Source organism: Ursus arctos, unplaced genomic scaffold (assembly GCF_023065955.2).
Source record: "Ursus arctos isolate Adak ecotype North America unplaced genomic scaffold, UrsArc2.0 scaffold_3, whole genome shotgun sequence".
NCBI classification, from domain to species: Eukaryota; Metazoa; Chordata; class Mammalia; order Carnivora; family Ursidae; genus Ursus; species Ursus arctos.
In genome coordinates this window covers 88,505,552-88,522,464 of record NW_026622985.1, presented here as the reverse complement: position 1 = coordinate 88,522,464, position 16,913 = coordinate 88,505,552, and the positions used below count along the sequence as shown (strand labels likewise).

Here is a 16,913-nt window from a genome sequence, read left to right as displayed (position 1 = left end):
TGAGAAATTTTTATTTTTGTTTTTTCCCACGTTTTTCATAATGCACGGACATGATACTTATCATCAGATAAAATATTAGCATTATTAGGTTTTAAAAGAATGATTTCGTCTTGGGGATGACAGTCTAGCAGCCACGCCCAGGGAAAAAAGGTTCCCATTTTGCTTCTCTCACCTCTCACATTGGTTGGCTGTATTCTACATGATGCTGTGCGTACGGCTGGTCAGCCATTTGGAAACTAGCAGTCACCATCAAGGGTAAAGTACCACCCTCAGCCTGGGAAAGAAATTCTTCAAGGAAGGAAGTCCTTGCTCACTTGGAGTTGACTGTATTATTAAATCACCCAGTTTAAAAAAATGGGTTGTTGGTTTTTTTTTTGACAGATGGTGTCTGAGGAATTCTAAGTCAAGGTATAGACAGAGGGCAATGGAGTTAATTTAACAAGGTGGAGAGAGCTTTCTGAGTGGTCAAAAGAGACAACTCATGGTATAATGACAAAGAAGGGCTAAGAAATTCTCCTGCTCATAGGCTTTCTTCTCTCCTTTTAGGTGATTCCCAGAATTTTTTCAGTGGTGTTTCCTTCTCTGAGGCTAAGATGCTAACCTTGTTTAAATACACTTGACCCTGGGAGAGCAAATTCTCAAAGCCACTGTTATTAGATTTCCTTTCCTTGGTACTTTTTAGTTGTGTGACCTTGGGTGAATTGCTCAACCTCAGTGAGTCTATTTCTTCATTTGCAAAATGGGATAATAAGACCTTCTTTGAAGAGTTGTGACAGCGATTAAAAATATGTAAAAGTCTTGGCACTAGAAAGCATGCCAGTTGTCCTCTGGGGGACCCCCCACGCTCCCAGACTGTTTGGATGCCTGGCACCATTTTCTTTCCTCTTATTCCTTACAGACAAGACCCTTGGATCCGCCTGTTCTTGCCTCACCATGTTATCACTAGTTCCTTGTCTCTCTCCCTTCATCTTTATCTCCCCATCGACTACTCTAATTCAGGCTTTGCCACCTGTCACCTGGAATATGGCTGTCATCCTGCTTCTTGAGAACAAAGAAGCGTAAGCATCTTTGTAGTCTCAGCACTTTGTATAGTGCCGGACATATAGGTGGAGTAAAAAACAATTTTCAAAGAGCTTCTTAGCCCTCTTTCTTTTCACTTTTCAATCCATTCTGTCCTCAGTCACCAGACTGGTCTAATGAAAATACTTGTTGTCTGTATATCCCCATTGACTGAAGGACATAGCACAAGCTTGTCATCCTAGTTTCCAAAGCCCACTAAGAATTGAATCCTGCCAATAACCATGTGAGTAAGCTTAGCAGATCTTCCCCCAGTCAAGCCTGCAGGTGAGATCACAGCCCAGGCTGACAGCTTTGCCACTACATGCAGACACCCTGAAACAGAGGTGCCTGGTGAAGCCATGCCAGATTCCTGACCCACAGAAACCATGAGCTAAAAAAATTTTGTTTTAAGCTGCTAAGTTTTAGGGTAATTTGTTACACCGCAATAGGTAACTAATACACTTTCAATGTCACCCTCTTGTGGCAACTCTTGTATGTTGGCATGTGTTGTTGAAGTTTTCAGTATTTGTTCTATCAGGAATGAGCTCAGTGCAACACATTCAGTTGCATCTCTAGAAATATCTATGCGATGACAGATTGACTGAATGTTCCTTGAGGGCCTTGACATAGAAGGAACATTAATTGATCGAAGAACTCTTCCTTTCTGAGCATGAATGCAGTGCAGTTTGCCGGGAGCTGGCTCTGTATGAAAGACCTGGTGCCCATGCTCATTCTACCTCTTACTTTGGGCAAGTCATTTGAGTCTCTGAACTGGGGTCCTCACCCCCAAACTAGGGGCTAATTGCGGTGCACTACAAAGTCCCTTTCCGTGGATATTCTCGGATCTGAATGAAGTCACTAAGCATCAGATTGAGACAAGTACTTAGGGACCATGGAAAGAGCAGGCAACTTCCTAGTTAGGCACAGTGAAGGGTTGGACCCATGAGCTTCCTACTTGCTCCAATACATCCCATCTGTAAGGAAGTCCTTTTGTATCTCTTTGATGCATTGACTTCAGAATTACACAAAGACCTAAATCTGGTTATTTTTATGTTTCAATAATTTAGTAAAAGTGAGAATTAGAAATTCAGATTATCTGACTCCTGGCTTGTTGATTTGCCTCCAAAATCAGAATCCACATTCCTTTGTTCCTCAGTCAATTTACTTCTAGGTTATAATTGCACTTAAAGCAGCTCTGATGCCATGAACTTGGAAAACAAACAAACAAACACCATTAAACCTTTGGTACCCACTGGAACTTTGGAGAACAGAGTCAGCCCAAAGGCTGGAGAAGACATTTCCTGAGCAGGGAGAGGGAAAGAGAGGGTTTCTTCTGCATTATCACATACTTCTAAATTGAGAGGACCCCTGCACTTCAGTGGTGTGTAGGCAGGGTGACTCATTGGTCTACATATGAAGAGGGATTCAGAAAAGAGCCTGAGCAGAGGACCCCACCCTGAGATTGAAATATGGCCCCTGGGAGCCTCCCCCCCCCGGGGGGGGGCATGGAAAGTGGAGACTCCAGAGGGTGACTTGCAGCTGTCCTCTTCTTCTTCTTCTTCTTTTTTTTTTTTTACTGTTTTATTCCAATGTTTAACTTGGGATACAACATGGTATATTTATCTTACATGTTATTTTTTAATCTGCTATGTCTTATTGTATTTTTTAAATGTTTTTCTATTATGTTAGTCACCGTACAGTACATCCCTGGTTTCTGATGTAAAGTTAGATGATTCATTAGTTGCGTATAACACCCAGTGCACCATGCAATACGTGCCCTCCTTACTACCCATCACCAGTCTATCCCATTCCCCCACCCCCTCCCCTCTGATGCCCTCAGTTTGTTTCTCAGAGTCCATAGTCTCTCATGCTTCATTCCCCCTTCTGATTACCCCCCCTTTCTTTATCCCTTTCTTCCCCTACCGATCTTCCTAGTTCTTATGTTCCATAGATGAGAGAAATCATATGATAATTGTCTTTATCTGCTTGACTTATTTCACTTAGCATTATCTCCTCCAGTGCCATCCATGTTGCAGCAAATGTTGAGAACTAATTCTTTCTGATAGCTGAGTAATATTCCATTGTATATATGGACCACAACTTCTTAATCCAGTCATCTGTTGAAGGGCATCTCGGTTCCTTCCACGATTTAGCTATTGTGGACAATGCTGCTATGAACATTGGGGTGCATATGGCCCTTCTCTTCACTACGTCTGTATCTTTGGGGTAAATACCCAGTAGCATTATGGCTGGGTCATAGGGTAGCTCAATTTTTAACTTTTTAAGGGACCTCCACACTGTTTTCCAGAGTGGCTGTACCAACTTGCATTCCCACCAACAATGTAGGAGGGATCCCCTTTCTCCACATCCTCTCCAGCAATTGTTGTTTCCTGCCTTGTCAATTTTTGCCATTCTAACTGGCGTAAGGTGGTATCTTAGTGTGGTTTTGATTTGAATTTCCCTGATGGCTAATGATTTTGAACATTTTTTCATGTGTCTGTTAGCCATTTGTATGTCATTATTGGAAAAGTGTCTGTTCATATCTTCTGCCCATTTTATGATTTGTTTATTTGTTTCTCGTGTATTGAGTTTGAGAAGTTCTTTGTAGATCTTGGATACCAGTCTTTTATCTGTAGCATCATTTGCAAATATATTCTCCCATTCCGTGGGCTGCCTCTTAATTTTTTTGACTGTTTCCTTGGCTGTGCAGAAGCTTTTTATCTTGATGAAGTCCCACAAGTACATTTTATCTTTTGTTCTCTTGCCTTTGAGATGTGTCATTAAAAAGGTTGCTTTGGCCGATGTCGTAGAGGTTGCTGCCTATGTTCTCCTCTAGGATTTTGATGGGTTCCTGTCTCACGTCGAGGTCTTTCGTCCATTTGGAGTTTATCTTTGTGTATGTGTGAGAGAGTGGTCAAGTTTCATTCTTTTGCGTGTAGCTGTCCAATTTTCCCAGCACCATTTATTGAAGAAACTGTCTTTTTTCCACCGGATGTTTTTCCCTGCTTTATCAAAGATTAGTTGCCCAAAGAGCCGAGGTCCATTTCTGGGTTCTCTATTCTGTTCCATTGGTCTATGTGTCTGTTTTTGTGCCAGTACCATGCTGTCTTTGTGATCACAGCTTTGTAGTACAGCTTGAAATCCAGCATTGTGATGCCCCCAGCTTTGTTTTTCCCTTTTAACAATTCCTTGGTGATTCAGGGCCTTTTCTGGTTCCACACAAATTTATGGACTACTTGTTCCAGTTCTTTGAAAAATGTCATCAGTATTTTGATCGGGATGGCATTGAAAGTGTAGATTGCTCTGGGTAGCATGGACATTTTAACTATGTTAATTCTTCCGATCCATGAGCATGGAATATTTTTCCATCTTTTTGTGTCTCCCTCAATGTCTTTCAAGAGTGATTTATAGTTTCTAGAATATAGGTCCTTTACGTCTCTGGTTAAGTTAATTCCAAGGTAACGTATGGTTTTTGGTGCAATTATAAATGGGATGGATTCCCTAATTTCTCTTTCTTCAGTCTCATTATTCATGTATAGAAATGCAACTGATTTCTGAGCATTGATTTTGTATCCCGCCACATTACTGAATTGCTCTATCACTTCTAATAGTTTGGGAGTGGATTCTTTTGGGTTTTCCATATAGAGAGACATTTTTCCATATAGAGAGACATTTTTCCATATAGAGAGACATTTTGACTTCTTCTTTGCCGATTTGGAGACCTTTTATCCCTTTTTGTTGTCTGATTGCTGTTGCAAGGACTTCTAGTACTATGTTGAATAATAGTGGCGAGAGTGGGCATCCTTGTCATGTTCCTGATCTTAAGGGAAAGGCTTCCAGCTTTTCCCCATTGAGAATGATATTTGCTGTAGGCTTTTCATAGATGGTTTTTATGAGATTGAGGAATGTACCCTCTATCCCTACACTCTGAAGGGTTTTAATCAGGAAAGGATGCTGTATTTTGTCAAATGGTTTTTCTGCATTTATTGAGAGAATCATATGATTTCTGAATTTTTCTTTCTGGATAAAATCTAAGACCCCGATCAATTTGCGAATGTTGAACCACCCTTGCATCCCAAGCATGAATCCCACTTGGTCATGATGGATAATCCTTTTAATGTACTGTTGGATTCTATTAGCCAGGATCTTGTTGAGGATTTTGGCATCCATATTCATTAGGGAAATCGGTCTGTAATTCTCCTTTTTGATGGGGTCTTTGCCTGGTTTGGGGATCAAGCTAATATTGGCCTCATAGAATGAGTTTGGTGGCTTTCCTTCTGTTTCTATTTTTTGAAATAGCTTTAGGAGAATAGGTATTATTTCTTCTTTGAATGTTTGGTAGAATTCCCCAGGAAAACCGTATGGGCCTGGAGTTTTGTTTTTTGGAAGGTTGTTTATCACTGACTCAATCTCTTCATAAGTAATTGGTCTGTTTAAAAAAATCAATTTCTTCCTGTTTCAGTCTTGATAGTTTATAGGTTTCCAGGAAGGCCTCCATCTCTTCCAGATTGCTTAATTTATTGGCATAAAGCTGTTGATAAAAGTTTCTAATAATCCTTCCAATTTCATTGGTGTTGGTTGTGACCTCTCCTTTTTCATTCATAATTTTACTAATTTGGGTCCTTTCTCTATTCTTTTGGATAAGTCTTGCCAGTGGTCTGTCAATTTTATTGATTCTCTCAGAGAACCAGCTTCTAGTTCTGTTGATCTGCTCTACTGTACTCCTGGTTTCTAATTCATTCATTTCTGCTCTCATCTTGGTCAACTGCTTCCTCGTGCGTGGATTAGGTCTGTCCCTCTGTTGCTGTTCCAGCTTCTTGAGGTGAGAATATAAAAACTGCATTTTAGATTTTTCTATTCTTTTGAGCGAGGCTTGGATGGCTATGTATTTCCCCCTTAGGACTGCCTTTGCAGTATCCCATAGGTTTTGGACCGTTGTGTTTTCATTCTCGTTGGTCTCCATAAATTGTTTAAATTGATTTTTGATTTCCTGGTTTATCAAATCATTCCTGAGCAGGAAGGTTCTTAGTCTTCAAGTGTTTGAGTTTCTCCCAAATTTTTCCTTGTGGTTGAGTTCCAATTTCAGAGTGTTGTGGTCTGAGAATATGCAGGGAATAATTTCAGTCTTTTGATATCAGTTGAGACCTGTTTTGTGTCCCAGAACATGGTCTATTCTTGAGAATGTTCCATGGGCATTAGAATAGATGAGTATTCTTTGGTTCTGGGGTGTAGTGTTCTATGTATATCTATGAGGTCCAACTCGTCAAGTATGGCATTCAAAGCCCTTGTTTCTTTGTCGATTTTTTGCATGGGTGTTCTATTTCTGATAGTGGAGTGTTGAGGTCCCCTACTATTAACGTATTTTTATCTGTATGTCTCTTTATTCTGGTTAAGAGTTGGTTTGTGTATCTTGCTGCTCCCCTGTTGGGGGCATATATATTTATAATTGTCATATCCATTTGTTGGATACATCCTTTAAGAATAATATAGTGCCCTCTGTGTCTCTAACTATAGTCTTTAGTTTAAAATCCAATCGGTCTGATATGAGAATTGCTACCCCAGCTTTCTTTTGAGGTCCATTGGTGTGAAAGATGGTATTCCATCCCTTTACTTTCAGTCTGAATGTATCTTTAGGTTCAGAATGAGTCTCTTGTAGACAGCAAATGGATGGGTCGTGTCTTTTTATCCAGTCTAAAACCCTGTGGCGTTATGGGAGCATTTAGGCCATTCACATTGAGACTGAGCAGCTGTCCTCTTCTGCTCCTGAAGTGTCTGTTGCATGATCTAGGGGAAGTCTCGCATCCTGCAGGCTGAATGGCTGAAACCCCCTTCCTTACTCCCTCACTTTCAAGTACTTAATAGCTCCTTGCCCTCCAGTGAAGCTTGCACCAAACCCTCCCCTGGCACAGAACTCTCTGTGCCTCAACCTACTTTTCCAGTTTTCTCTAATCCCTTACATGTACCCTGTGTTCCAGCCAATTTGTACTCCTCTATTCCCTGAACACATCCTGTACTTTTTGTCCAGATGCCTTTGTTCCTGTAGCTCATTCCGCTTGCAACGTACCTTTTCCCTCTGTCAAAGCTCAGTAAAATCTTCAGGACTCACTTCCCATGCTATCCCCTGCCTGCCCCCCAAAGTGGCTTCTGATGCTCGAAAGGGGACGTGAACTCTGTCACCGTTTTCCACTACTTGGTAATAATGTAGGATTTATGCACTTTGTTGCCCTTCTACATTATAAACCCCTTAAAGAGAGGAACTAATAAATCTTCATTGAATTTTATGAATTTAATGTTTCATTCTATTTGGCACTCTTAGACCTGTGGGCAATGTTGTTTTGGAACTGATGTCAGAGCGGGATTTTCTGAATAAATAAGGGTCAGCTAATGGGAATGGGAGATGGTATTTAAACATACTGTTGACTTTAAAAATAATAAAAAATAATAATACCTTAAAGTGCTTTAAACTGGTAGCTAACAAATGTAAAATTAATACCAGTTAACAAAACTTACTACCTCCTCCTGCCACCCAGATATTAAAAACATCCATGGCTTATTTTGATGCAGAATTTCCTGCTGATAAGTATCAGCTGTAGCCATCTAGGTGATTAATCAAGTGTCATTTCTAATAAGTCAGTGGTTCCTGTCAAGAGTTGTGACCAGTTAGAACTCACCCCAATGAGGAGGTGGCTGGTGGCGTTGCCGAGCAACAGCCAAGCTGGGAGGCACAGTGAGATGCTCGTTTAGATTTCACCAGTGGCAAGTCAGAGTGACATTATGATTCTGGCAAAGGAAAGCCAAATTATAACCCAGGATGGGGTGCCCGTGATGAGGAGTGTGTTTTCTTTTAAATGCAAATGGAAAAGGAACATTTTAACCAGAATTTAAACAGTCCATCATTATACCGATTTTAATTAGGAGATTAGGTGTCAGTGGAATACAACTGTGTCGAAGGATAATGGTCTCTTGCTGCTAGATAAATACCCAGACATTCTGGAAAATGGGCAACTGGTCAGGCAGAGACAATGTATTTTTGGAATCTGAAGTATTTATTACCACAGCCACACTTGGTTGTAATGACTTTCATTTTTATTGTTTGGAAGGATTAAGAAATAAAAGCAAATGTTAAAAATAGACTGCTGGAGGCTCACGCAGCCGAGAGAGCGCCGCTTGCTGCAACGTTATTGGGAGAGCGGGTTCTGTTCTAGAAGCCCTCGTGCACGATCGTCTGAAGAGTGTACAGTGAAAATTTAAAGGCCAAGCCAAACCGTGATAAAGACTGTAATCCTGCGAAGACTTTTGCACTGAAATGATCGCAGCTATGCATTTACTCATAAGCTGGCTATATCAACTTAAATTTTTTAAGATTGTAGTCATTCTGGAGTAATATGTCTTCTCCAAGGCAGGAAAGGCCTAGAGGGGATAATAACCACATCTGCCTCCTCCTTTAAGATTCATACATTATTGACTATGCCTTCCTGACAGGAAACATCTGGATGAAAGTGAAAAATTAGGCAGAGCGCTGGATCCTTGGCGACTGTGAGAGATACCAGCCTTCCCTGTCAGTCTGGCTTTTCTTTAACTGAGTCCCGATGCACAGAGATACAAGTGGCTCGTTTACTGTTGAGTGACACACCCAGCCAGGCTCAGGCTCTTCTGCCTGAAGCTTCCAGCTCTCCCGTATCTGCTCAGTGGGTCACCATCAGCTTAGTGATGTGGGGGAATGAGGAAATACCCAGTCCTTCCACGGTGCTTTGAGGACTGAGAAGACACGAGCCACCATATTGCGTAGGATCCATGGTCCATCCAGTTTGGAGCCTGGTCTCTGCTAGAGGCACTTAAAAATGGCATCCCCCATGGACTTTACCACCAAAGTCACAGTGCCCCATGGCCTCATTTCTCCCAGTAGCTGGCTTTGACGTTAACGACCTGTGTTTTCACCTACTAAAAACTTACTTGAGCCCAGAACAAACAAGGTGAAACAGATTTCTTCACACACTCTCCCAACACATTAATATGCTAAGGTACATAGCAAATCTCTCAGAAGATGGCTGTCGGGGGCGCCTGGGTGGCTCAGTCAAAACGTGTCTGACTTTAGCTCAGGTCCTGGTCTCAGGGTCCTAGGATTGAGCCCCACGTCCAGCTCCCCACTCAGCAGGGAGTCTGCTTCTCCCTCTCCTTCTCCCTCTGCCCCTCCTCCTGCTTGTGCTCTCTCTCTCAAATAAATAAATAAAATTTAAAAAAAAGATGGTTGACAATGTTTTATGGAATTGTATGACCATAGGCCCTTTTCAGTCCTCAACGATTTTAAATCCTTTTCCTTGGTAGTAATTCATAGCTTGAAAGTTCATAGCTTGAAAGTTCATTATCAAGATGCTTTTTTCTTAAACGTATTATTTTATTCTTGGTTACACTGGAAGTTAGCTGCCACTTTTGTGCTGACTTACACAATCTTAGGAGAGTCTTAGAAACTTATTCTAATTGACTTAATATTTGTAAAAACAGAAGAGCTTAGAGGAATTTACAAATGTGTAGATTTCATGGTATGCTCCCTTTTTCAGGTGAATGATAAAATTTAAAAATAAAATTAGTGCTAACCTGGGTCCCCAGGGAATCCCCATTATTTATTCAGAGAAGAATTAATTTAGCTCCAGTTTTGTTTCCTAAGATTGAATCTATTTACTTTCTGACCCGTAATAAAGTTTTACACAACCCCAGGGTTACTCATTAATAGTCTTTGGTAGAGAATCTAGCATAAGACTCCAAAAATCTCAATAAATCTACTGGTTGCCTTTTTAAAAAAAATTAATCTTTTAGGAGACAGGGTGAACACTCTGGCAGGTCAACTGGGCAAAATATTCCCTAATAAAAAAAAAAATCCATTGTTTTCCCAGCAGTGCTCAGCAATCCTGTGATATAAACCTCAATAGCTTGCCTGTCACGGGACTGATTTCGGTGGCCTCTTTTTCTGGAATCAGGAATGCAGCAACCAAATTTTCATCAGTGCTTTCTTTATCTTTCTATGTTATCCCTAACCTGAAGCCAAAAACCGGTTTTATTTTAAATAAAAAATACGGCTTTGCGATTTAATGCTGATTTTATTTTATTTTATTTTATTTTTATTTTTTTAAAGATTTTATTTATTTATGTGACAGAGAGACAGCCAGTGAGAGAGGGAACACAGCAGGGGGAGTGGGAGAGGAAGAAGCAGGCTCACAGCGGAGGAGCCCAATGTGGGACTCGATCCCGGTACGCCGGGATCACGCCCTGAGCCGAAGGCAGACGCTTTAACGACTGCGCTACCCAGGCGCCCCTAATGCTGATTTTAAAGTAACTTTCAAGCATTGCTGACCAAGGCTGCCTGACATGCACATGGATAAGGACGGTGCCTTCTCGGCCCTTTGAATATTAATGACCCTTCCAGACCCAGGTAGGAGAGGGTATAGACAGCCAAGGTGCTAACGGAAACAAGCTGCAGAATTCCAAGGGAAAACAAATCTTTATTTCAAGAATAAATTCTGAAGTTTGGTAAGAGAAGTCCCCAAGCCACTTATGAATTCAGCAAGGAATGGAGATATTGATATTGCAGAGCTCTCTCGGGCAAAACGGACTCAGGTGTCCATAATCAACTGGAGAGCAGGCTCAGGTCTGTGTCTAAGCTTCTCTTGTCGTCTCTGCCTCCGCTGCCCCGTGTCCCTGTGTGCCTCCCTCTCCTATGTCTCTGGGACCTGCTTTTTCTATTTCAGCATGTTTGAGAAAGCCAGCGATGTGCCTCATCCCCTTATTTAACTTTTCCTTGATAAAATTATTCCCTTTTATTTTTCTTTTATCTTAGTCTTAACATATATCCTTCAGTAGAAAGCTTCCTGGCTCTTTGATTCTCCATCCATCCATCCAGCCAGCCAGCCAGCCAGCCAGCAAATCACTACTGAGTACATGTTATGTGCCTATTGCTATGCAGTTAATGGTAGAGAAAAGAGTAGAGTAAATGGGCTTTTAGCTGGCAGTAATGCTACAGAGAAAAATAGAGCAGGGAAGGGGGGTCAGGGTTCTGGGGCTCAGCTCCTACAAGTCTGGGGAAGCCTGGGGTCTTTGATGGTCAGGTGAGGGACCAAGAGGAAGACCCACACCAATGCTTTCCACTCTGGCTCTTATCAGAATTATGGTAGGGACCTTGTAAAACATACAGGTTCTCAGTCCCCCGTAGAAGTTCCCATTCTGTACGTCCTAGAATTGTGTGTTTTAACAAGGATTCTAGGTGATTCTGGTGTAGCCCTTGGTCACACAGGGTTTGAGAACCAGTGACTTAGGGAGCAAAGGCCAATGGGAGGTTAAAGACCAAAGAAGCATCCAGAAACCTAGAGGGTCACTTAGGCTGGGGGAGGAGGTAGTCAGGGGCACTAAGTCTGGCACCCTGCCCTCCCTTCCTCCTCCCCTCCACCCATCTTCCACAGAATAGCAACTACCCCCTTGTCATAACCTCCCTCCTGTCTACACCCTGGTGCGGAGTGACGCTCCATGCTCAGAGTCCCAAACCTCGCTCTTTAGATTCTAAGGGAAGCTGCCTGTGGAATGAGGAAAACTCTTTTCTCTCCCAAGAATGTTTAGCTTCCAAAACCAATGTCTCAATAGGCCTTGAGAAATCCCGATGTGCGTGTAGGTCAAAACTGAGCACTGACCTCCTTGCTCCGGAAGGCATCCCTGCCTCCTTCTGAAGCAACACACCCCCTGATTCAGTGCAGGAAGGAGGAGCCCGGGGACACTATTTGTAGAGCACAGCGCACACAGACATTGCTTTTATGTTTGAAAATATTATCTCTGCCCCATAGTTTTTTGTGCTGGTGTCCCTTCCTACCTAAATAGCATTTAACACCTTTGGCTGCTCCTTCCTCCTTGAAATACATTTCCCTTCCACACTCTCCTGGGCTTCTATGGCAGGCCGCTCTTCCTGAGTCTTACTCCTAGGCGTCTCCTCCGCCCCTCACTTGAATATGCCTCTCGCCACCACCCTCTTCTCTTCCTATACTGCACGCACTGTGGGCGTGACCGCGCCTGTGTCTGCGTTTTTGGGGATCGTCTCTCTTGCCCTTCTCTCTTGAGCTCCTGGTCTGCAGTCAACTACTTCCTGATGCATCTATTTAGATGCCCCCCCCCCCAAGACCCTCAGACTCCCCCAGTCTAAATGCTCCAGAGGTGGGGAGAAAGGTGACTGTTGTTGCCCCTGGAATGACATCCTTTCTAATGGAAACCCAAGAACTTAAATTCAACTATATTGAGTGGAAAGATTTTCAATAAAGTTTACAGGTAGTCTTTGTTAAGTAATGGGGCAGAACTAAAGCAAAACCCGGGGAATCTAGTCTATGAAATTTCTCCCCACCTCCCTTCCCCCTCCCCTACACTCTCTGCCTCCCTCCCTGCCATCTATGACCTCTCCCTTTCCCCTAGGTAACTTAGTGCAATAAACCACTTGGAGGAACTCTATTTTCTGCAACGATGGATCCTAGGAGCACTGAATTTGTTTCGGAAACGACGTTCTATAAGTTTCTGGAGTATACCCTATAAAGTGCTGAAGAAATCTAGACCTTGGAAAAAGATCTGGATTTATTATTTTTTTCCAAAGAAACATAGTTCAAATCTGTTGAGAAAACTTTTTTCCTTTTCTTGCTTACTTTAAAAGAAAATCAGCTACCCCTCATCCATTTCTTTTTAACAAGGGATGAGATCCTGGGTCTGCAATGCTGCCCACAAGTCCCTGTTCACTCATGAATGAAGAAATTTGACGCGACACGCTTGAACTAGTGATGTCAACCCTCAGTTTACCTACTTCTCTTCCCCTCCCCTCCTTCTGGTTACCTCAACATTTTTGTGACTACATGTAATAAAGGTGCCACTCCCCCCGCCTTGTTTGGGTGGTCAGCCTACTGCTTTGCAATTTTTAAAGAAGCAGGCCCTTCCTTGAAACAGACCCTCACCCGAAATCTCAGTATGTAACACAGCGGAGCGTGGCACAGGGCGCGTTGCTCCAGCTGAGACCGCCCTGCCTTGCGTTTCCCTGGGGGGAACTTACCCAGCGCTGGCTTTACGTGAGCATCACCTGGGGAGCTGCAAAACCTCGCAGACCCGGGCTGCATTCCAAACCAGACCGATTTAATCAGAACTTCGAGATGTGGGACCCAGACAGCCCTGGTTTTCAAAGCTCCCAGGTGATTCCCATGTGAACCTGCGGCTGGGGACGGCTGTGTCTCCTGCTCCCCGTGCCCGCCTGGGTCAGACTGGGGCCTGGAGGATGGAATGGAGTGTGCGTGGGCAGCCCTCCTAGGATCTGGGTCCATCCTGGCGCTGCCGTGTCCGCTTCTGGGGGAAGTATTAGCAGGCCCACACGACCGGATGGTGGAGCTGCGTTTCTCCAAGGGCTTTACGGTAAGAAAGGAGAAATGTGTACTTCCTCTGTGTGAAACGTGTTTCCATACCCCAGTCGGTTCCAAACTTAGGCAGAAAAGACAGAAGTGTTGCTTCTGATCCCCCTAGGTTTCCACAGAGGCTCTGTTTGCAACCCTTTCCTTCCCCCGCCCTCCAGATAGCCCCTGGGACGGTCCTAAGGAGCCCTAGAACAATGTTCAAAAATCACATGTAGGTAAGAGAAGTGGGCCATCGGAGTGGAGAACCATGTTTTGGACCTGGGTTTGCATGCTGGCTGTGCCGCTTACAAGCTGTGTGACATGGAGCTCGTTACTTAATCTCTCTGTGCCTCAGTTTCCTTATCTGTGCAATGAGGGTGATCCTAATAGTAGTGGCCTCACAGGGATGTGGTGGGGATTAAGTGTGGGGAGACAGGAAGGCCTGGGTGTGGTGCCTGGCACAGATAAGGGCTTGGTGGGTTTCAGCTGGAGCTCTAAACTCAGCTTACCTGCTGCCCTCACTGAACATGGGCAGGATCACTGGTTTCTGAGTGCGTTTTATTGGATGGGGTTAGTTATGAAGTATGGGACCTCTCTTATCCTGGGGGACTTCAGAGGATTTGTAGGAATTCAACAGGACTGTATGGGTGAGCATCTTGAGTTTAAGGGTAGCTTTCATTTATTGACTTGAAGACAGACCGCTCTGAGCCCAGGCTTTCTGGAACAGCTAGACATGGTGGATGGTTCTGGAAGGATGCTTGCTCTGGACTTGCCCAGGTACTTGGGACTCTGAGTCAGTCCCTGAGCACTTCACATCAGAAGGGCTCAAGTGCTTGGCCCCCCAAATTCTTATAGAATTCAGGCCATGCACCGAAGCCGGACCAGCAATTGGTAAAGATCAAGTGTGAGAGAACTTGGCTGAGAGGCAGGACAGACCGCCGGAAGCAAAGGGCGGGTCTCTGGGTGGGGGAAGGAGGAAGCCCAGGGTTTTATAGAGCCGGCAGCATGTTGTGTTCCTGTCCCACTGACTTGTCTTCTGAGGTTAACCTGGGCCTGCCTGTGTGCCTAGAGTTCACTCCAGCCCCGCCATCCACGGCCCTCTCCTCCCTACTCCAGCTAGTTCACAGCTCACCTCGTTTCAAGCTGTTCTCTGTTTGCTCACTATGTAAAAGGCCCCTCTCTGTTCAGAGGCCTCCACATCACTGGGAGTTTGTTAGAAACACAAAATCTCAGCAGCCCCCCCCCCCGCTCCCCTCCCCCGACTTGCTGAATTAGAATCTGCATTTTAACAAGATGCCCCGGCCATCCATCAGACACAGGAGGATGAGAGGCATGGTTCAGGTTTTCTCCTGGGTGGCCCCAAAGTGCCTGGGGCAGAGTCTTGAGACCTTGAAGGAGGGCCAGACATGCTTGTTGACTCACAGTTGCTCTCACAATGTGAGAGCCTGGGGAAGTGGAACCCACCCCAATACACTACCCGGGCCTTTGTGTGTCCTAGGGAGGTTTGAAGGCCCCTGTGGGCAGGACATTTTAATGTGCCACGTGGACAAGGGATGCCACAGGAACCCTCTCTCCATCACTATTTGGAGAGAAGAACCGTAAGAGGTGAGTTTGCATTCCCTGGGTCTTACCTCATTCAGCTTTTCAGGACTGAAAGCTGAAGTCAGGACACTTCTGACCTCTTCCCATCTCCTGTCGCGTAAAAACAGGACGCTGTCCATTACTGGTTTGGATTCCAGACCTGACACCTGAGAGGAACAAGCAGAGGATTAGGACACGAGGGAGGGAGCCAAAGCCCCCTTGGTGACAATACGAGGGAGGGAGCCAAAGCCCCCTTGGTGACAATACGGGTCTACGGCAAACACTCTGGGTCAAGTCCACCAATGACCCACAGACAGGAGATTTCTCTTGCAAGGGTGGGGAGGAAGCATGGAAAGGCTCACAGATCATGATCCAAAGATGCAGGGCTGAGGGCCCGGGGGCTGCAGATGGGTAGACTTGGCTGACCCAGTTCCACCCTTTACAAAGTAAGTCAGCGGCTTCCATGCGTCCTGCAGTCCCTCTGCAGAGAGAGGGTTCCCTGAGGACCAAACAGCAGGCTCCTTGGAGATGGGCTTGTCTTTCCTGGGATCGAGTTTCATGTCCGAACTTGGTGGCAAGGGGTTTTGTATGGCTGCATTGGTTATGTTGGGCCAGGAGGTGACAGACTTGTGTCTCTGGGTCTTTGGGGACATGCGTGTGTGTGTGTGGGGGGGGAGAACATGGGGAGCATGGCAGTAGGGACAGGGAAAAACAAGGGAATCTTTCAGAAGCTTGTCCCAACAGAGCTGCTTCTAAGAGAACTCCTGTCACTGTGTTTCTGGACTCTTCTATTCATTCGTTTTTCTCATTCAGCAAACATTTGTTGGGTCTCATGTGCAAGGAGTTGGCTACACAGTGTCGAATAAAGAAGGCGTTTCAGTGGCCCTCAAGGAGCTGACAGTCTCTTGGGGATGCAGACAGGAAGCCTCTACACTAACAAATACGGGTGTTATAAGAGAGAAATAGAGCCAGGTGAGAGAATGATAGGCCTAACGGCCAGGAAGGCCTCTCTGAGGGGAGCTGTTCAAGCTGAGTCTGAAAGCATGCAAACACGAGGTCTCCTCACCCTTCTTCCCAGACCGTTCTGTTCCATCTTGAAACCAGCTACTCCTACCAGGTCACCAAAACGGGTTCCCCCAGCTGGTCGGAGTGCCCCCAGACCCAGGGCTGTGGGGTACAGAAAGGCAGGGGGATTGGAAGACCAAGCACTCTTTGGCACCTCATGTGATGGACACTTTTGCTATTTCTTTTCACTGTTTTATAGTTGAAATATGAAGCCAGCCATCATAATTCAAAAGCCTGGTAAAAACTCGTGTTTAGATGAAAATTATAATTTTCAGATAAAATATGAACATTCAAAATAAGCTATAAAACGTAACTGCAAAGTATCTAGGGGGAATTTAATTATATAGTAGAACGAAGCTGCTGAGATATTTTTCTGCAGAGAAATCCCTCTCCCTATTTAGAATGAAATTCTTTAGGAGTGCCATGGTCACTGTACAGAATCGTACTTTCATGGAATTTTGGGACCATGACCCATTTGTTTGGGTTCCAGAGTCAAAGGAGGAAACGGTACATTATGTAAATTGAAATATTGGCAAATACCCAGTCCTGGGCCTCACTACGTGTAACAAAGCATTTCACTCCAAGGAGAGCTGGGTAGTGGTTTCTGGGGCTCTGAAGGAACAGAATATAGTAGAGGTAAGAGTCATGGTTGATTGGATCTTGCATCTGTCCTTCAGACCTAAGGATTGGTCAGACCTAAGGATTGGATCCATGAGATTTTTTTGACCTTGCACGCAGAGGACAAATCTAATCTTCCACATAATATGTCAGCATTGTCCTCAAATATCTCCCTCATCTGCCTGCCATGCTAAT

At 44.3% G+C, this 16,913-nt stretch overlaps 1 protein-coding gene across 3 annotated transcripts in view; it reads right to left on the bottom strand.

Annotated features, from left to right (window-relative positions):
• TBXAS1 (thromboxane A synthase 1) overlaps positions 1 to 16,913 on the bottom strand; it is a 160,682-nt gene that overhangs the window by 56,585 nt on the left and 87,184 nt on the right. For all 3 annotated transcript variants that reach the window (XM_026512050.4, XM_044388694.3, XM_044388700.3), the window contains one exon: positions 15,086 to 15,202. In XM_026512050.4, the coding sequence (XP_026367835.2) occupies positions 15,086 to 15,202 (117 nt within the window). The remainder of the gene's footprint in view (positions 1 to 15,085; positions 15,203 to 16,913) is intronic.